Raw genomic sequence first — 20,747 nt, 5'->3', positions numbered from 1 at the left:
AAAAAAAAAAAAAAAAAAACACAAAAAAACCAAAAAACCACAAAACAACCAAGTAGTACATGCTGAACGCACAGCATAGGTAAATTGCAGTTCCACTTAAAAAACCTACCTACACTTGCATTGATTTATTTTCCTGTTTCTTATGGTTAAAACCTAGTTCAGGAGGGGGGAGGGGAGGTGGGATGAAAAACATCCTCCCCTTTCAAGGGCTGCTCAAGTAATTGTCATGTTTGGTTCTTCCTCACAAAGCCAGAGCCATGATAACCTCACTGTGAGGTTATGTGAGGTATTCTATCATTACCTCTACCTTTCAAGCCACTGATATAGAAAATAAACCTAAGCAATGTATTTATATAGACAAACTCTGCCCCTGCCCCGCAAAATCAATATAATTACAACTGAAACAGCAGGTTGATTGGCAAGGTCAACATCAAATGACCCGCCTGCACCACAAGAGAGCTACCATTACCAAACTGGATAAAAACACTTGCAGTAGGTACATTAAGTTTGCTGTTAGCTGTTAGCCTGTGTACAAAGTAGCTGTGTAAATGTACTTACATTCACATAGAGATGTTGAAAGCAGTGCTTCTGCAACAGTCAAGGAAAAAGGTAAATTATGTTTGAGAGGAAGGTAATAATCAGCCAAAGCCTAGTAGTTAATTTAAATACTTCATCTTGAACAGCAACCTCAGAAGGCACACAAAAGAACAAGACAGCTCAGTCAGCCTTCAATGACTCATACAATAACACGCTGTTTCTTTCTCAAGATATAGGAAGAGTTCTTAAAAACATGACTGGAAGATGAACATCTTGGTTTCCTTTACTGGTCCCCCTACCATGTCTTTGCAGATTAACTAAGTACAGAAGTAAGATTGTACACATATGAAGAACGGCACGTAGGTATTACATTATCCCAAAGAGCAGTACGAGAAATTATTCAATCCTATTTTGGTCTTCCAACTAATCCCAGAACTAGACATTGATCAGTTAATATTGAAGGCTGACCTGCCTTGATCTGTATTTTACAGCTACACAGAAGCATACATACTCCCTCCCACACACCCCATCAACTTCACCTCTTAGAATGAACCTCGTTTCAGATTAAATTCACCCTGTGCAGAGGTCCTGACCACTGCTACAGATCAGGCCAAACAGTATCTTGAATGGCACAATCAGCATTTCCAAATAGCAGCAATACAATACACAGGTTACTCAGAAGTTGAAGGCATTTACTAGGTTCCTGGGTTTTTGCATGAATGCCATGTCGCTTTCTATATTGATTAAAAAAAAAAAAATTCATTTTAAGCCGTTTTACCAAGGGCAAGAGCATTACTTTTTTACTGTCCTTGGGATTTTGGGTTCTCCTAGCACTACAACAGAACCCCCCCATTTTAAATCATATGAAAAGTTGCAAATCAATTGCTAAGAATCATGCAAAAAGCCACTTGCAGCAGCCCCATCATACACTACCAGGCACAAAGAATGGGAGTGGTTTCTACTACTTTAACCCATGCTTCCCCCCTGCCCCAAAGTTCTCACATTCAATTATTTCTTAAAAAAAAAATAAACAAGCTTATTCTGTTACAGAGTGCAGTGAAAGTGTATCAGAGGAACCATTATCTGAAACAAGTTTTCAAACAAAAGAGGCTTTCCCAAAGCTTTTATATAATAATTTCAACACAGACAGAGTAAGTATGTTTATTGTTTTACAGCAGAATGCCCCAATTTAAGAACAAAATTGCTAGATGTTCAGCTGTGCAAAATGGTACATAGTGCTTCAGTACAAGTGGAAAAGAACATGATTTGTTAGCAAGTACTTTCAAATACAATTTTATGGTCCTAGAAGATAGGACTTGAAACCGGGGACTGATCCACAGGCAAACAATTTTTTCTGCCTAAATTGGACCCAGCCACTTTGGACCCAGAACCAACACCACTCATTCCTCATTGCTGGAAAAAAAAAATAAAAGTCACCACACTGAATTGCCAGGTTCAGTGTCTTTGTGCATGTTACTGAGAAATGGATCAGTCCACTATGTCAGTTTCTAGCCCCATCTACAAATATCATCTGGCTCCGATAAATAAGACTCACAGGAATTTCTTGAAGGTCAATGGTCCATAATGGTAGTTATTCTACATGATCTGCTCAACTTGATTTCCAATTCTAGTTAGGCTGCTTAAATGACTTTCTTGAATTCATCGTACAGCACAAGCACAAAAGCACCCCCCATGCCTCTGAGGACATTAGACCATGCACCCTTGAAGAAGGCCTTTCCTCCCTCATCCCTTGCAATCTTCCGCCAGCAGTCAATTGTTCCAGAGTACATGATATCAGCTGTAGAAAAAGCAAAGAGTCACTTTTAACTCCTATAATTGTATCCAAGAGGTTTTTAACAACTGCCCTGTTTCACTTCTCTAGTTTCTTTGTGATGTCCCAAACCACATTTTAAAACTGTAACAAAACACTAGTTCAGGCAATAGAAAAGCTTCTTATCTGCTTGCCTAGCTATTAATAGCCAAGTCACAAAATAAGTGTGACATGTTCTTTTTGGCAATTACACTGTTCCCTAATTGTCTTCATTTAATTTGTTATTGCAAACAGGCAGTCCATTTGCTCATTTCATATTCTATAAAAGAAAGTCCTTAGCATAATTCCTGACAGACACCACAAGCTATGACCCTACTGCATTTCCTCGTATCATTTAAGTGTAATACAACTTAAATCAGATTTATGGAACAAGGAACTGCAAGTGCTGAGGGATGACTATTAGGAAAAAAAATACTCCCTCGTGTTAAAGCTGTTTGAAAAACTGCACAAATTAGCAGCCCACCTCCTTTGCGTCCTGACTGCATCATCATTCTACGCCGCACTGTATCAAAAGGATAGGAGACCACACCAGCCACAGCAGTCACTGTCTGGGCAATCATCCAACTGATAACAATATGAGTATTTCTGGGATCTGGGAGCATGCCTGCAATAAAAAAAAAAAAAAAGAAAGTAATTAGCTTTTTATCTTGTACATCCTCCAGTTTACTCATTCCGTGACAGCTACTTTACTGGATGAAGTATTATGAAACGTTGCAAAGTCATACTTTGAAGTTGCACCAAGATACTTGATAAAATTTAAACATGCTGAAACAGTATTAAAAGAATGTCAAGGAAATTCCAGGATTTTCTTCACAGTAATCAAACCAGGTAACATTTAGGCACCAGAATTCTTTTCAGACTGGAACGCCTACTCTTTTTAGAAATAGCGTCACTAAAATAAGTCATTGTCGCTGTGAATTATATTAACCTATAAACTAGCATCAATGACCTCTGTGCCCAGATGTCAAGCTTAACAAGTGCTTTATGAAAGCACACCACTCAATCCATTCTGCTAACCACACTTTAATTGCTTTAATGCAACTACAGTAATGCACTGAAGAAAAAAGAACTTGTAATTGTGCATGGTTACCAACATTCTTTACCGGCATTAGGAAAAGCTCCTTTAAGGACAAGTACAAAACCAGGGTTATTTTCAAGTAGCCTGCTGCCATCAATATATGCCTGACTTTTGCCTCGAACACTGCAGTGTCACTGATGTTGGCACCAATACCCCCTTCCACCTCCACACTCACATAAGCTATAGCTACTACAGACAGAGAGTAACATCCAGGAACACACAAAAAGAGACAATACAATTCTGAAAATCGGTTAATTAGATCCTCTCTGAAATGTTACCTTTTGCTGTATCATAGATTCCAAAGTAGGCAGCTCTATAGATGATGATGCCTTGGACAGAGACATTGAATCCTTGATACAAGCCACGCAGACCATCAGACTTGGTAATTTTGACTAGACAGTCCCCTAGACCAGAGAATTCTCTGTCTGCACCAGCTTTTCCGACATCAGCAGCCAAACGGGTTCTTGCAAAATCCAAGGGGTAGACAAAGCAGAGGGAAGTGGCTCCAGCTGCACCACCAGAAGCCAGGTTACCAGCAAAATACCTCCAGAATTGAGTGTGCTTGTCTACACCTCCCAAGAACACCTGCTTATACTTATCCTTGAAGGCAAAGTTGAGAGCTTGAGTTGGGAAGTATCTGATGACATTTGCCAAGTTTCCTCGCCAGAAAGACAGCACTCCTTGTTCCTTTGGAATACGCACTACACAATCGATGATACCCTTGTACTGCTTATCAGCAGCAATTTGTTTACTTGCGTGTTGGACCTGCAAATAAGAATACATATTTTAAGTGTACGCCTTGACAGGCCTGCAGTACAGCTGGGCTGAAGTATGCTTCTACTACAAAAGTTAAACCTGAATGCTTGATGGCAGCTGTGCACAGAGACCAAGCCCCCTGTTAGCCATGATAAACCAGCTGTGATAGCGAACTTGCAGGCAAAAGCTCCTGGGTCAGTCTGAATCTACACACAGAGTAAAACTGTCATTTATTCGCATTGTGGTGAAGGCCAAAGAACTCGAGGATTGACTTAAGTCTCGAGAATCAAAAGCACAGCTTTTACACACACACACACACACACACACAAGAGGAGGGCGTACGTGAAGAAAGAACCATAGTAGAGGGGATCTTGTACAGCCCTAAGAACCAGAAAAAGGCTTCACACTGCTCCCCGGCTTCTTCAGAGCCCAGGACCTGCCGAAATAGACAGGGCCACCCGTGAGGAACCAAGGGCAAGCACAAGTACGTGATGGCCGGGGCTCCCCACGGCCGAGGGCCCTTACGGACACCGCCGCCGGGGCCTGCGGGCGGCGGGGCCCGCCAGAGCCAGCCGCATTACGCCGAGAGGACCTCCGGGCGTGGGCGGGGGAAGGGGGGGACACGACGACGGGGACAGGCGGAGAGGCGGCCTTCCAGCCCCGCGGCCGGGCCCGCCGCCGCCAAGGTCACGCGAGTCACCTTGGGGCGCCCCACGCCCCGCCCCGCCCGCGCGTGCAGGGGGTGTCACACCGGGCCCCCGCCCGCCGCCGGCAGGCCCGGCCCCGCCCCGCCCCACCGCCGGGCCAATGGGCTGCCCGGCCCCGCCGTCACGTGAAGGTCACCAAGATGGCGGCGCGCAGCAAGCCGCCCGCCCTCTGCGCGCCCGGCGCCAGCAGCGGGACGGGAGGAAGTGACACCGGGAGACGCCCCCTCGCCCCTCCCCCCCCACCCCCACCTCCGCCCCGCATAGCGGAACCGGCTTCCCCCGCCGCCGCCCACGTGACCTCCCCGCCGGGCCGCCGCCTCGCGCGCGCCCTTTGTTCCGCGGGGGCAGCGCCCGCCCGCACTTTTTCCTTCCTTCCCTCTCCTCACCCCCCGCTCCCCGCCCGGCCCGGGCCTCGTCGGGCGCCGAGAGGGGCGGGCGGGGACGGAGGAGAGGGAGGAAGGTGACGGGCCACCCCGCCGCGCCGCTGACCTGGAGCAAGAGCTTGACCCGCTCGATGGGCGCCACCGCCGTCTTGCTGATGGCGGCGGCGACACCGCCCGCCAGAAAGTCCTTGAGGAAGGAGATGGCCTGGTCCGCCATGTTCGCGCCGCGCCGGAGCCGCCGCCGGGGGGGAAAGAAACGCTGCTGCCGCTCAGGCCGAAAAGGCGGGACCGCCGCCGCGCATCAGCTAAATGGCGGGCGCCGCCGACCCCGCCCCCCGCCGCCCCATTGGCCGCACCGCCCCAGGGGCGGGACCGGTGCTGAGGCGAGGCCCCGTCCCCCCCGCACACACGCCACCACCCCCCCGCCCCCCACCGCCCCTGCGGCGCCAGTGGCGCAGCGCCGCGTCGCACAGGCTGTCCCGGGCCTGCCGGCACCCTCCGCCCGCCGCCGGCACCGGCTGCCGCTGTGAAGGGCGAAAGGCCGCGCCTCGGCCCGAGCCCGGCCTCTGCGAGGCAGTTGCTCACCAGAATTCTTTTTTTCGGCCGGACGCGAAGCAGCGTGCGAGGCGGTGGAGCACCGGATTTGGGGTGGAGGTTTGTGAGCCCGGCCGGTCAATGGGTGGGATAAGCAGTTGGCAGCCAGTCACAAGTGGTGTTCCCCAGGGCTCGGTGTTGGGGCCTGTTTTGCTGAACATATTTATCAATGATCTGGATGAGGGGATCGAGTGCACCCTCAGTAAGTTTGCAGACGACACCGAGTTAGGCGGGAGTGTTGATCTCCTTGAAGGCTCTACAGATGGATCTGGACAGGCAGCATTGACGGGCCGAGGCCAATGGTATGAGGTTCAACAAGGCCAAGTGCTGGGTCCTGCACTTGGGTCAGAACAACCCCATGCAGCACTACAGGATGGGGGAAGAGTGGCTGGAAAGCTGCCGGGCAGAGAAGGACCTGGGGGTGTTAGTTGACAGCCGGCTGAATATGAGCCAGCAGTGTGCCCAAGTGGCCAAGAACTCCAACAGCATCCTGGATAGCGTGGCCAGCAGGACTAGGGAAGCGATTGTCCCCCTGTACTCCGCATTGCTGAGGCCTCACCTTGAGTAGTGTGTTCAGTTTTCGGCCCCTCGCTACAAGAAAGACATTGAGGTTCTGGAGCATGTTCAGAGAAGGGCAGTGATGCTTGTGAGGGTCCTGGAGCACAAGTCTTAGGCAGAGCAGCAGAGGGAACTGGAGTTGTTTAGTCTGGAGAAAAGGAGGCTGAGGAGAGACCTTATCGCTCTCTACAACTACCTGAGAGGAGGTTATAGTGAGGTGGGGGTTGGTCTCTTCTCCCAAGTAACAGGCAATAGGACAAGAGGAAACAGCCTCAAATTGCACCAGCAGATGTTTAGATTGAATATTAGGAAAATTTTCTTCCCTGAGAGGGTTGTCAAGCATTGGAACAGGCTGCCCAGGGAGGTGGTTGAGTCACCATCCCTGGAGTATTTAAAAGACATATAGATGTATTGCTGAAGGACGTGGTTTAGCGGTAACTTGGCAGTACTAGATTAACAGTTGGAATTTATCTGAAAGGTCTTTTCCAACCTGAACAATTCTATGATTCTAACCAAGCGAACTGGAGGCTCATTTGGTGGCAACTGTTGGAAGCCAATGTAGGATGGAGGCACTGCTTTCTGCATGGGGCTCTGGGTGCCAGCAGCAGCCATTAGGCAAAGTGGAGTGAATTTGGGATACTGGGTGCCAGCAGGTTTTGCTCCATGTTGGCCACCTTAGCGTAATGCTGATTGAAGGCATCTCCTTTTTTCCAGGTTTTGCTCCCACCTACTCCTCCTCACCATGGCAGTGCCAAGTGTCACATCGCCAGGCTTTTTCATCAGTCACTAAACTGATCCGAGACAATGAAATGCCAAAGAACGTAACTGCAGTTTCCTAGAGGAACAATGGGGAAGTGTGGTCCCAGCTTCTTGTTTGGGTGCTCAAAGTTAGATGCTGTGAAAAGCTCTTTTGCAGGTTGCCTCAGCAGGTACTCAGGGCAGGGCCTCTGCCCCTACAAAGACAGGCCTGGTCTCCATCAGTAATTTCTGCTGATTTCATTGTATGCTGAAAGTGAAATTTTATATCTAATGGCCAAACTTTTATCTGAAATTACACCTATTCTTTCTAAAAGTAAGTCTTGAAATTGTTTTAGCTGGAGGGAATTAGTTCACATGCAACTTTTGTTACTGCTTTCACTTTTAATGTATGTTTCCTACTGAAGTAAATAAAGCCAAATATTTTTTTAAATCGTTGACTGGTGAACCACAAAGTTGCAGTAGTTGAGGTCTCTGAAACCACTGCTTACACATGTATGTACTTTGCAGGATTTCAAAATGAGACTGTCTCAGAAACGATGTTGAGAGAACAGGATGTGCCAGGCACGGCCTTTGTCTCTGCTGTGGTACGACACGCTATGTATTATACATCACTATAACTTTTTTTTTTTTTACATATCAAAAGATACAAAGTAAATTGTGTGCTATTTTATATTCTAAATTGTAATACAGATACAGTGAAGTTGGATGGTTGCATCAAGAGGGTAGTGGTCAATGAGTCAATGCCCAGATGGAGACCGGTGACAAGTGGTGTCCCTCAGGGGTCCGTATTGGGACCAGTGCTGTTCAATATCTTCATCAATGACATAGACAGTCGGATCGAGCGCACCCTCAGCAGGTTTGCAGATGACACCAAGCTGAGTGTTGCAGTTGACACGCCTGAGGGACGGGATGCCATCCAGAGGGATCTGGACAAGCTTGAGAAGTGGGGCAATGTGAACTTCATGAGGTTCAACAAGGCAAAGTGCAGGGTCCTGCACATGGGTCAGGGCAACCCCCAGTAACAGTACAGGCTGGGGGATGAAGGGATTGAGAGTAGCCCTGCTGAGAAGGACTTGGAGGTACTGGTGGATGGAAAGCTGGACATGAGCCAGCAATGTGCGCTCGCAGCCCAGAAAGCCAACCATATCCTGGGCTGCATCAAAAGCAGTGTGGCCAGCAGGGCCCCTCTACTCCACTCTGGTGAGACCCCACCTGGAGTACTGCATCCAACTCTGGAGCCCTCAGCACAGGAAAGACATGGACCTGTTGGAGCAGGTCCAGAGGTGGGCCACAAAGATGATGAGAGGGCTGGAGCACCTCTCCTATGAGGACAGGCTGAGAGAGTTGGGGTTGTTCAGTCTGGAGAAGAGAAGGTTCCATGGAGACCTTATTGCAGCCTTTCAATACTTAAAGGGGGATTATAAGAAAGATGGGGATAAAGTTTTTAGCAAGGCCTATTGCAATAGGACAAAAGGTAATGGCTTTAAACAGAAAGAGGAAAGATTTAGACCAGATATAAGGATGAAATTTTTTACAGTAAGGGTGGTGAAAGACTGGAACAGGTTGCCCAGAGAAGTGTTAGATGCCCCATCCCTGGAAACATTCAAGGTCAGGTTGGACAGGGCTCTGAGCAACCTGATCTAGTTGAAGATGGCCCTGCTTATTGCAGGGAGGGCTGGACTAGCTGACCTTTAAAGGTCCCTTCCAACCCAAACTATTCTATGATTCTATGAAGTGACTCCTGTGCCCACAAGAGGACACAGTGTGACAGGACCATATTTTGGATGTAATTAAGGAAAGGCTGTAGTGCGCGTATTCTCAGGCAGGCACAGACAGCTTAGTGTGGTGGTTTTCTCTTAAAAAAAGCTTGTAACTGAATGTTAATACTCTCATAGCACAACACAATATGTGCAAGGTTAGGATTTTGTTCCCTATAAAATTTTCTATTGACTAAAAAAGAACATGATACTCTGGGACTCTGAAGTGTTGTCGGTTTGGAAACGGAAGGCAAAACGTACGTAACTTTTGTGACAGGAAACTGTTCAGTCATTAGTTGTCCTGTCCTGTTCACCTTGTGAGCTCTGATGCATCTGAGGGAAATCCTTTTCTCTTTAGTACCATGCTTTTCCTTCTGTTTCTGCACTCCTTTTTTTTTTTTTTTTTTTTTTCTCTCTTTTCTGTTCTTTATCTAATCTCGTGTTCTGGTATCCACTTTCATAATAGCTCACAAATTAAGCAGGGCTAAAAAGGAGGAGGAGGATGTTCTTGAACCAAATGTGGTGCCCCCACATTTCCTCTACAATTATAATCACAGATGACACTTGCACTTTTAAACAACTGCTTTTTTTCAGATGCCTCACAGAAGGCAGAGGAGTCTGTCTGGACTCTCCTGAGAAGCTGCTGCTCCAGTTCTGCTTCCTATCTTGACTACACCATTGCAGTAGTGGTTTCCAGACTTCCTTAGACAATGTTTCTTTATTTACAGTAGAGGGTGTAACATAAAATAATATTAAAATGGACGGTGATGGAGTATTGAAATGATACCTGCTTTAACCTCCTGAAAAAGGGGCAAAGCAATGTGTGCTGGTCTAAAAACTGGATTATTCTAACTGCACCAAGTATGAAGAAACTGATTTCTCAGCAAGGTGAATACTGCCATAAGGCTGCTGACACCGTTTGTGGTTGGAGACTTATTTCTGAGGGTACTACAAGTGTTGTGCAGCCACAGTATCACTAACATCAAATGATGCCAGAATCTCCTGGCATCATTTTACTAAAGTTCAAAATAAATGCAATCAATCTCTCCCCCTTTTGAAAAGTAGTTTCAGAATGCTGACATAACACTTCTTGTTTATGATACTGATGGGAAACTGAGAATGTATTTGCACAATTACAAAACATCAAACATGACTAGAAACATACAGATTTTACTACTAAGTTAATTCTTTTCTAGGTCTTAACACAGAGAACGACATCTAGCAAACTTCCTGTCAATCTGATTTTGACATTTGTGAATCCATGTTGTTCCAGTAAGCGTCGATACTCAGAGCCACTTCTCTCCTTTCCCTCTGTCTGCACAAGCATGTTCAAAGACTGCAGCAGAGCTGTGCTCCTGATCTTCTTCTCATCATCCAACACCATTTCAGCCAGCAAAATCCCACAGCCTAATTCAAAAACAAATACATGCAACAGTACTAATCCATTATCAGGCAAGAGAATTTCTGCTAACATATATAAGGGTGCAAACTACAAGACACAGGTGATTTCATTTATGGATTTGCTCTGTTATGAAATGACTAATTGACTATGAAATGTATAACACACTCCTCTCACAAAACCCAGGAAATTCCCTTCCACACTACAGAGGGATCAAACGCTCGCAAGTCAAGTCACGTCTCTGTTTTCAGGGGAAGAAGGGATGAGTTCTGTAGACTTGGCATGAGGTTTTAACAGTAAGACAGGAAGAGTAGTTACATCTCTTTGGGATATATTGCTGCTTCACATTCATCGAAATGGTGCCAAACAGACAAAATGGTGGATGGTGAGCATTATAGAAGCAAAGAAGTCAATGTTGTACGTTATTTCTGTAGGAACTGAGGCCTTTGTGGTGGCACTGATGTAGGGATGCAAGCAGAACTTAAATGATCCTGTTTACACACAGCCTCCTTCTCCATCTTCAGACCCGTGAGGGGAAAGGGAGAACAAGAGTGGGCTGCTGACAAAACGAGTGTTGTTTTACTCATTGGCTTTTGGCCTTGCATCTTACGTGGTGGTTTCTCTTGGCACAGTGGGGGTAGGAGGCCACCAACTCAGATCAAAATAGCAATATTTTACAGTGAATTTAGTACCGCTAAGTGCTGTATAACATTCATATCTTTCTGACCCTTAAGCCAATCTCTTCAGAGCCATTCCTACCCATACACCTTAGACAGTTAACAACTGATAAAAAGTAAAGTAAATGTAACATTGCAGTTTTTTAGAGAAGAGACTGAGATCTGCAGATAAAATTGCTGGCTGAGACCTCAGTGTTAACTAACAGGAGCCATGAAAGTCCTTCAGGAAGCTTATCAATAGGTTCCCTGTTTCTTCCCCGTATCATCAGCTACCTTGCTAAATGCAAGTTGAAGCCACTTACCCTGTGATGAACCAATGACACAAGTTTGCTTCACAAAGAAAAAGGATTAGCCAAGCATGTCTGAGGTGAGCCTCAACCTACATTATCTCTCCAGTGGGATTCTTCTGCCCTAATTCAGTCATCCATAGTTTAGATAGCTGTATTTCAGCTAGCTCTTCAAATACACTCTATCCACTATTCAATGTATAATCACTTTTATTAGGAAAACCAGGAAATTTCCTTTCACACAGAGGTGAGACAAATCATCCTCTGAAAATGCCTGTTTTTCTACTGACTGGAGAGCTCAAGGTGACTAGATGATCTGAATTCCTCATATTTAGGTATCAAAAAGTTAAGGTGATAAAGTCCATTTGTTCTGATTCAAGTGGTTTCCATTCCCGCCTCCCTCCCCTGCCTTTTGCTGTGGATTTGCCTTTGCCTTCAACAGAGGCACCTGAGAATTGCTGTTCCTGATTACACAGCAAACACTGCTAGCTAGAGTAATGCAGGACGGTAATTTCTAAGTCACCATTGTCTTACAGCTTGAGAAGACGGTGTCCAAATTTCATAGATTCTGAAAAGAGGACACAAGTAGAACAGTCATTATATTTTGCCACGGCAAGTTATCTGGGACACCCAGATAACATTGGGGTAATCTAGAAAAATATACCCAGAAATCACAACCAACGTGGAAAGAACACCTTCAAAAATGAGACACAATTAAGTTAGTACAGGCAAAAAGAAAAAAAAAAATAATCTCTCTACAGTTAGTGAAGATTTACTAATGTAATTGAAATTTCTTCATGAGAGGGACTGAAACAGAGTTAGCTTTCAACCCTTTCAGTGTTTGATAAAGAAATTAAAAAAATACTTTGATAAAGAAATTTTGGCTGTTATTTTATAGGAGATAAAAATTAATGGTCATAACAGTCTTTTCAGAATTAGTAAATCATTTAATCCAGATTCCCATTGTTTAGCAAGGGTATAATTTCCAAAGGTGCTAGTCCTCCACAACAAATCCCCCCCCCCCCCCCCCCCCCCCCCCCGTTAAATACTTCCACTATCCAGGAGTCAGCTAACACATCCAAAACTGAATTGAGAGGGGCTTAGTTGTTAAATAGCTCTTCCTAAGCTTTGCACTGGGTGGCTCACATGAAGCACTACCCTTCACTTCTACCCCATTACTTTTCCAGGCACAAGTACTGGTTAATGGCTGTATCAAGGTCAAAAATTGATATAAAAATGATTGACCTAGGACAGCCAACCAAGCTGTGTCTCTTTTCTTACAAACTTCTCTTTCTATCTTCCTCAAGGATTCTTGCCTCGGCATTCAGTGGGCAATTGCTGAAGTTCTTGTTTCTATTATTCATTTATCATTCTGTTAACCCCCATGATTCCCCACCTCAAAAAACTGTTTTCTGTTCATCACATTCCCTCTAAACTGTTGTTAAGGCAGAATGTGATTAAAAGACAGCATCCTCAAGAAGGCATAGCTGAACGTCACTTCCCAAGGAGCATAAAACTTACAGGCTTTATTGGAAGAAGTCTATTTGGATTTTTAAACTTAGCCCCCTCACTCTTCATGTCTTGATTAGCAAACAGGCCCAAATTTTGCTCAGTTATGCCTATTGCTTAGGAAGTCTTTTCAGTGTAACACCATTAAATCCACCCCTTCTATCAGGCAGGAAAACATACCAGCTTTCTCCAGAACAACTGCAAAACTTAATTTGGACATTAATGAAAGAAGATGAGTTTATCATTTCTCAGGTGACTGGGCTACGTCAAATGATTATAGAACAGCTTAGACTGAAATGGACCACAGGAGATCCCTAGGCCAACCTCCTGCTTGAAAGGGGGCAGCACTACAGTCAGCTCAGCTTGTCCAGGGCTTTGTTTTCAGATCCTGAAACCTCCAAGGACAGAGCTTCCACAACCTCTCTGGGCAACCTCTCCAATGCTTAATTATACTGAGAGTGCAAAGCTGCGGTGCATTACCACAGACACCATGCCTGGGGGACTAATGCTCAGTGTGTGTAGCGTGTTGTGCTTTAATCACAGAGTACATTGAGGTCGTGCGGTAGCCAAGCACGTTCTATTCAAATTTTACAGTCAGATACATAGTACTTAGAGGCACAGTTTTAAAGTCTGTGACAGTTACAGCAGTGCCAACTTTAGGGTTGAAATTTTCTCACTCAGAACAGCATGATGAACTTTATGAGTAACTGTGAGATGAGAAACGTCTGATTGCTGGAATGAATCCCTGTCAAAATACAAACCTGTTAAGCATAGTGGCAAGCTTCATGTCAATATGGAAAAAACCCTTATTTTAAATTTATTCAATTGTTGAATATTTTGCCTTGTCTCTTTAAATGCCTGTACAGATGAGATCAGTCAAATTTCCATTCATAAAAACCTCTGCTAAGAATTAAGAAGCCCAATGTGGTAAAAGTCTGACATTTCCCTGATTTTGTACAGCTGAGGTGCTCTGTAGTAAGCATGTTTCTCATGATGAATTGAATCAATGTGGCACTTTTGCTTTACTCAGTGCTCAAAGAGCAAAGTAACTTCTGATTAAGTAACATAAAACAGGGTCTACCAGGCAGAAGCAACTCTTGACCTTGCTTATCAACTCCCTTTAATTTGCTGAGGTTGGTGATCCAGCATAGGCACAACCTCCTTCACACTGGCTTACTGGGATTATTGCTGTAGAATTGTGGCAGGCAAGAAACTCACAACTGATAGAGAAGAAAGCCAGTTTGAAAGTACAACTTTAATCTCCAGAAAGGCTTCCACTACAAAGTATACTTTAAATAGAAAAAAATAAATATCAATGAAGTATCAGGGAAAAAAACAAACCCAAAACATTAGAAGTGGTATCAGTGACAAATTACTTGAAGAGATGGGATACGCTACTTATCCAATTAAAGACTGGAACGTGAAGAAACTTCTACTTTTAATTTTCCTAAGAGAATTTATACATAAATCCTAAAACTCATCTCAAGGAATGAGACAGAAAGCATATATGGCCATCTAATCATATTCAGAAAAACCCAGAACTGATAGGAACAGCTCTCAACTGCAGCCTGTGTGGGTACATACTGTGGCTGGAGGTCAGAGGCTGCTGAAGTTTCTCTGTGACATAGCTGCTGTAGGAACATGCTTGACCTTTGTCCTATTTTCACTTTTGCCTGTGGAAAGAGTGCTTAAAAAAGGGTATCCTTGAGATGTTTGAGTAAAGCCCCACAGAAAAGTGAAAAAGAGGACTAGCATTCCCAAATTCATACAGGTGGGACAGGATTCATTTTTTTTTTTTTTTTTATCACAGAATCACAGAATTTTCAGAGTTGGAAGGGACCTCTAGAGATCATCTAGTCCAACTCCCCTGCTAAAGCAGGATTGCCCAGAGCACATTACTCAGGACTGCATCCAGGCGGGTCTTGAAAATCTCCAGGGAAGGGGACTCCACAACCTCCCTGGGCAGCCTGTGCCAGTGCTCTGTCACCCTCAGTGTAAAGAACTGTTTCCGTGTATTTGAACGGAACTTCCTGTGTTCTAACTTGTGCCCATTGCCCCTCGTCCTGTCACTTGGAACCAATGAAAAGAGCCTGGCTCCATCCTCCTTCAACCCACCCTTTAGATACTTGTATGCCATAATAAGGTCTCCCCTCAGCCTTCTCTTCTCCAGGCTAAAGAGTCCCAGCTCTCTCAGCCTCTCCTCATAAGGGAGATGCTCCAAGCCCTTAATCATCTTAGTTGCTCTTCGCTGGACTCGCTCCAGCAGTTCCCTGTCCCTCTTGAACCGGGGAGTCCAAAATTGGACACAGTATTCCAGTTGTGGCCTCACCAGTGCAGAGTAGAGGGGGAGAATGACCTCCCTTGACCTACTGGCCACACTCTTCCCTATGCAGCCCAGGATTCTATTGGCCTTTTTGGCAACAAGGGCACATTGCTGGGCCATGGATAATTTACTGTCTACTAGCACCCCCAGATCCTTCTCCTCAGAGCTACTTCCCAGCAGGTCTGCCCTTAACCTGTACTGGTGCCTAGCATTCTTCCTCCCCAGGGGCAGGACCTTGCACTTGCTTTTGTTGAACCTCATTAGGTTCTTCTCTGCCCAGCTCTCCAGTCTGTCCAGGTCACCCTGGATGGCAGCACGGCCCTCTGGGATGTCAGCCACCCCACCCAGTTTGGTATCATCAGCAAACTTGATGAGGATACACTCTGTCCCCTCATCCAGGTCATTAATGAATATATTAAACAAAATTGGACCAAGTATTGACCCCTGGGGGACACCACTGGTTACAGGCCTCCAACTAGACTCTGTGCCGCTGATCACAACCCTCTGAGTTCTGTCCCGCAGCCAACTCTCAATCCACCTCACTGTCACCTCATCTAGCCCATACTTCCTCAGCTTCCTAATGAGGATGTCATGGGAGACAGTGTCAAAAGCCTTGCTAAAGTCAAGGTAGATGACATCCACGACTTTCCCCTCATCCAGCCAACCAGTTATAACATCATAGAAAGCTATCAGATTGGTCAAGCATGATTTATCCTTGGTAAAATTATTTCTGATAAATAAAATTTATTTCTGATAAAAATGAGCAGTAACCACTGAATACACCGCAGGGAGAGAATTCTCTTTAATTTTAAGGTCCAAAAAAAATAAGGTATTAATGAGGTTCATACAAGCTTGTAGTTTGAACTTGCCATGCTATACAGCTATGTCAAGTCTAAGCTTAATATGGTCTGCAAACTAGCCAAAAGAACTGGACATAAAGGTGTTTACTATGTAGGAGTTTTGGCCTGCCCCAGACACTTTTTAAATGCATAGAACTCGCTCCTCCAGAAGCTGCAGTCCAACTTTTATACAAGGCCTGTAACAACTATGCTTCAGAGATAAAGGGTCGAAACGATCCTAAACTGACAATGTGCTGGTCGATGATGAGTATATCACACAGGTGTTGTAAAAACTCGGCATCCCCGTTTGCTTCTGGGCACACTACGGTGACAGATTCCTCCTGAAGCCCAAAACAGCATCTAGTAAGTTTCCTGTGATCTTAATTTGTACATTTGTGAATCCATATTTCTCCAGTAGCTGTTTATATTCTGAGCTGCTTCTCTGCTTGCCTTCAGTCATACTGAGGGACTGCAGTACAGCTCTAGGAGGGTGCGTCTTCTGTTCATCAAGCACAATTTCTGCCACTAGCAAGGCATTTCCTGCATTTCGAAAACAACCAAAAGTGGTTCAGTAAAGCATTTCTAGCTTCAAGTTTCCAGTGTTTTGTTCAGAGGTGTCCCTCTAACTAGTGTTCTAATGGTCTTCAGTGGAAATCAGAGATGGAAATTTACCTGCAGCAATCTCTTCCTGGAAACAACCATTAATTGTTAAAAAGGGGAGTTTAGAGCACTGTCTCCACTTCAGTGAAGTTCAGATCACTTCCTGACTATGTTCTTAAACTCAGTCTTGTTTCCATTTGAACCAAACAACTCTTCTAAGCATCTGCAATGCCCCAGCCTTCACATCAGAAGATTAAGACAGTCACCCACAATTTTCTTTCATAATTTACAAACAGGATTATGCTTTATGGCCTAGACCTCATTTTGAATGCTCTCATATGAAACAAACTCCATGGTAACAGTTAATCCTGTTGGATTAAGGAATCAGTGGATCTTAGCAGTCAGGCTTTTCTTCTTTTACACTGTCCAAATGTAGGAGAAAGCAGAAGAGGCTACATATTTCTCAAGAAATCTGTGCATAAAATAGTTCTGAACTCCAATTTATCATATTCTGGCACCACTGAGCTAGCAAAACAAACTGCTGCTTCTTGATTAACCCAAAGGAACTTTAGTTAGGCTAGTTGTATGTATAGAGATAAGCACATGCTTAAGTATTTGATGATACAGGGCTCAGTAAGAAAGACTGGGCATGGCAGAGGGGGGAGATGATGTAGTGGTACGTGAAGCCTGCAACTATAGTAAGGGCTTATTTTCTAAAGCTTTATTAGCAGCTTTGTTTCCTTTTTTTTTTTTTCTTAGTAGGTGTTACCATAATGCAAGCATAGACATTCAAGCAAAGGCTACTAGCATCAGACAGAAAAAGACGCTTTTTTTTTTTTTTTTAATATGAGCTTCTTATGATTACACATTATATTTATGCATTAACATGCACCTTTAAGCCCCCAAGGTGAAAAAACTTACCTGGTTTGCAAACAGCTGATATCTTGCTTAACAGCACATGTACCTTTTCATCAGGCCAGTCATGAAGAATACGTGAAAGAATATAAAGATCTGCTTCTGGAAGGTTATCCTTGAAGAAGTCACCTGTTGGGAAGCAGAGTTAGTACATTCCTACACAACGAAATGAAATTATTGTGGAGGAACTAGGAGCTTCAGCAGAAAGAAACAAGAATGAACAGGTATAGAGGTGCACTGATTTGCAGATAAGGGAAGAGTAGTTAAAGAGCAGAGCAGATCACAGGTAAGAATTCTGTAACATATAATACCTAGATAAGAAAAGCCTGAGAAAAGAACATGCAGCTTCTACTCCCAGTGGTACCCAAAAATGACTAGTTCATACTTATTTATTCACATTCTCCAATCATAGCCAGTTTATTTTTATCCCCACAGGCTTGAGAAATACAACGTCCCCATTTAGCGTGGGTGAGCCTACATTGCCTTGTACTAAGACACACGTTTGTGGTTGGAGCAGGATAGCACACCATTTTCTGCAGGAAAAGAGCCTGCTCTGTGCTCCAGGATAAATAAGACAAAAGATCACGTGTTACATTTACCTGATACAAACGTCACTGGAGCTGTGTGTTGTCCTGAAGGCTGAAAGTAAGAGGTGTTTGCAATGACTTCTGGAAGGTCAAATACTGTGACCTTGAGATTTGGGTATATTTGTACTAATTCATGAGCCAGAGCTCCAGTGCAACCTGTTGAAAGTTTTAAAAAAAGCCAAATCAAGTGTTTTCTCCCAGCATTTGCAGACAGTTTTAAAGACAAGGCTGTATATAACATTAAGATAGGGGCCTCAAATCAGAATTAGAAGTAGACAGACAGTTCCACAGTTATCATGGGCAATAGCACTTCCTTGTGGATAGAGCAATGCTTTAAAGTTTGGGGAATGGAGGTGTTATTCCTTACTGTCACAGAATTGCTAATATGACCTTTGATACCAGTACTTCAGGCTTTTTGGCAGCCAGAAAAACATTAAGGGCAAGGACCTGTAATTTGTGGATGAAGAGCACTACAGCTATTTGCCATTCACAAAGCACTGATACCTGCAGTGTGACACTCTCCAGCATGGTGAAGGATAGGAACAGTAAAGTCTTGCAGTCTCTGCACAAATGGCAAAGGTCGCACCAGTACTGTGTTAATTCCTCCGACATGCTGTCCACCTCCCCAGGCACTAAGTAAAGCGTTCTTCCTTCAGTGGATCTTTCCCTAATAACACTCCCTCTCTCCCACTCCTAGCACAGGGTAAAAAAGGACACTAACAAGAAGAGTTTCCTCAGGTTTTCATTGGTTTTCACCATTTTGGTGGTCATCTTAGATATTAATAATTAAAACAACACACAAACCCCTTAAATCCATTCTAGAAGAATCCAACCTTTGTGTTCTAGCAATGCAGTGTTTCAAGTTTGACACCCGAATACAGAAGGATTCGGAAATAAATCCTTCATTACTTTTGAAAATCTTAGACATGCCAAAGGACAGCAACAGCACAGCTGAAAACGGAGCTCAGCCCAATATTCTATCAGCTGAGCCACAAGCTATCTTGTTTTCTGTACTGAGCTATGTGCCAGTATATAACTGACTGTGACATTCACTGATGTGAAACTACTCAAATACCATTTGAGTAACACTACTGTCAGTTAACTGCACTCAGTCTTTTTATTCTGACATTACAATACCAGAAAAACAACAGTAGACAATATTACTGCAGTTCCAGTAAAAAAGTATACATAAGTTTAAAGTAATAAAATATGGAACTGAAATCAAGCTTTTCCCTTTAATATGTGCAGCAGTTCAATTACAGGCAATACCTCCTAAATCACAAGCGGATTTAAACTGTGAAAGATCAAATGCTGTAGCCACGTCTCTTGCTGTCAGGTGGGCAATGCTGTGCATGGCAGCCATAAAACGTTGCTTCACCTCCTGGCTGTGATAATAGTCCTAAGAAGGCAAAAAAGCACAGTAACTGAAGTATATTTTCATTACTTAACTAGAACTATGTATGACCAAGGCAGTAGGTACGCACCTACTAGAACGTCAGAATTCTAAAATTAAAAGATCCAAACCCTTTGCTGTTTCACTGTAGCGATAAGCAGATTTTTGCCTCCTCTTGAAAATTCTGATCACACATCTTTTGCAGTGTGTCTCAAAGGACATACACTGGGTTGGTTTGAACCTGGTCTTGGTTAAATTCAACTCTTCCGCCCACTGAAGCTGGGGCAGCATAGCAGGAAGAAAGGATAATCTGAAAAGTGCTTTTTAAAGAAATACTGTGCCTTTGATAAACATTTACTAACACATTTGCTCCACAGCAAAATGTCTCCAGACTTTAAACTGTTTGAAAGGACAGATTGAGTTTTTTCCTTTCAGTCTCCCGAAGCATTCCTTCTTCTTCTTGATATAGTCATAAATTGCTTTCATTTAATTCTGACATTTATTCTCCCATGATGGGAAAATAAGTAGATGATTGGACCGTAACTTAAACCAGAAACATAAAAGCTCATTCTGGGTTTTTTGATTAGATGAGAAGCAAGCATTCAGTACCACAACCTCATGCCTTTACCTTTGAAATGATACATAAGCATGAATCCCTTTATGGCTCACTTTCATACGGATTTCATCAGTTATTTATAGCTTAACAGCTACTATGAAGTGGAAGTATCCCCAGGCTGATAGGTATGTGTAGCGCCATAGGCAGCCCATATATTCTGCTTGGACATACTATCCTGTATGCATATGGAGCCCAGGCCTGAACTGGTGGTGCCTCCTGCCACAAGCATCACCCAAGCAAACTCAAGTTGGTAATCCAGATGTTTAACGAAGGATGAGATCCAGTTCACCTACGTTAAAACACTTCATTCACACATAAATTTAAGCATCTACTGCAGCAGCTATCCTAAAAGCAAAGCATCTAAACTCTGTTTAAAATAGCCTTTGAAGGATTCCTAAAGGAGGTTCTGTCCACCAGTAATCTAGGTACTAATATTAAGCTAACAGGACCTTAAGTCTCCAAAACCCCTTATTTCCTTCCATCACCTGTATACGAGGGATGTAGACATCTCCTTTAGGAGACTGGCTTCATCAGCATCTGGAACTACAAATTAAGAACCCCAAGATGTAGTCTGAAGTACACTTCAAGCCAGCACTGCTGTCGGAGATGAAGTCCTAGCATATTCTGCTCACTCTACTAGCC

The 20,747-nt window shown here is 44.1% G+C and overlaps 2 protein-coding genes across 4 annotated transcripts in view; both read right to left on the bottom strand.

Moving 5' to 3' along the window:
- Window positions 1–1,684: 1,684 nt before the first annotated feature.
- Window positions 1,685–5,556, bottom strand: SLC25A6 (solute carrier family 25 member 6). Of its 2 annotated transcripts, none has more exons than XM_082481710.1 (4): window positions 5,399–5,556; window positions 3,725–4,211; window positions 2,832–2,972; window positions 1,685–2,335 (listed from the first exon to the last, which is right to left on the bottom strand). In XM_082481710.1, the coding sequence occupies exons 1-4, from the start codon at window positions 5,507–5,509 to the stop codon at window positions 2,178–2,180; spliced, it is 897 nt and encodes a 298-aa protein (XP_082337836.1). In that variant the 5' UTR covers window positions 5,510–5,556; the 3' UTR covers window positions 1,685–2,177. The 2 variants fall into 2 exon arrangements, with proteins under 2 accessions (XP_082337836.1, XP_082337837.1); XM_082481711.1 differs by lacking the exon at window positions 5,399–5,556 and adding an exon at window positions 4,302–4,891.
- Window positions 5,557–9,015: 3,459 nt separating this feature from the next.
- The window catches only part of ASMTL (acetylserotonin O-methyltransferase like), a 32,877-nt gene continuing 21,145 nt past the window's right edge, over window positions 9,016–20,747 (bottom strand). The window contains exons 10-13 of one of the 2 annotated variants that reach the window (XM_082498202.1): window positions 19,366–19,495; window positions 18,109–18,252; window positions 17,516–17,638; window positions 9,016–10,367 (exon numbers count right to left, since the gene is read on the bottom strand). In XM_082498202.1, coding sequence (XP_082354328.1) covers window positions 10,153–10,367; window positions 17,516–17,638; window positions 18,109–18,252; window positions 19,366–19,495 — 612 coding nt within the window. In that variant the 3' untranslated portion in view covers window positions 9,016–10,152. Of the gene's footprint in view, window positions 10,368–15,939; window positions 16,535–17,515; window positions 17,639–18,108; window positions 18,253–19,365; window positions 19,496–20,747 lie in introns of those variants that run through there. The other variant, XM_082498201.1, reaches the window with a different exon arrangement.

Source organism: Vanellus vanellus (genome assembly GCF_965231255.1).
Source record: "Vanellus vanellus genome assembly, chromosome: 1".
NCBI classification, from domain to species: Eukaryota; Metazoa; Chordata; class Aves; order Charadriiformes; family Charadriidae; genus Vanellus; species Vanellus vanellus.
Note: the sequence above shows the minus strand (reverse complement) of the source record. Positions and strands in the feature narration are given on the sequence as shown.

Excerpts from the sequence above, each read along its gene's own strand:
- SLC25A6 (XM_082481710.1), bottom strand. The coding sequence starts at position 5,509 with ATGGCGGACCAGGCCATCTCCTTCCTCAAGGACTTTCTGGCGGGCGGT. Across the intron at positions 4,212-5,398 it reads GGGTCAAGCTCTTGCTCCAG|GTCCAACACGCAAGTAAACA; the intron begins GTCAGCGGCGCG and ends TCTTATTTGCAG. Across the intron at positions 2,336-2,831 it reads GCAGTCAGGACGCAAAGGAG|CTGATATCATGTACTCTGGA; the intron begins GTGGGCTGCTAA and ends CTTTTTCTACAG.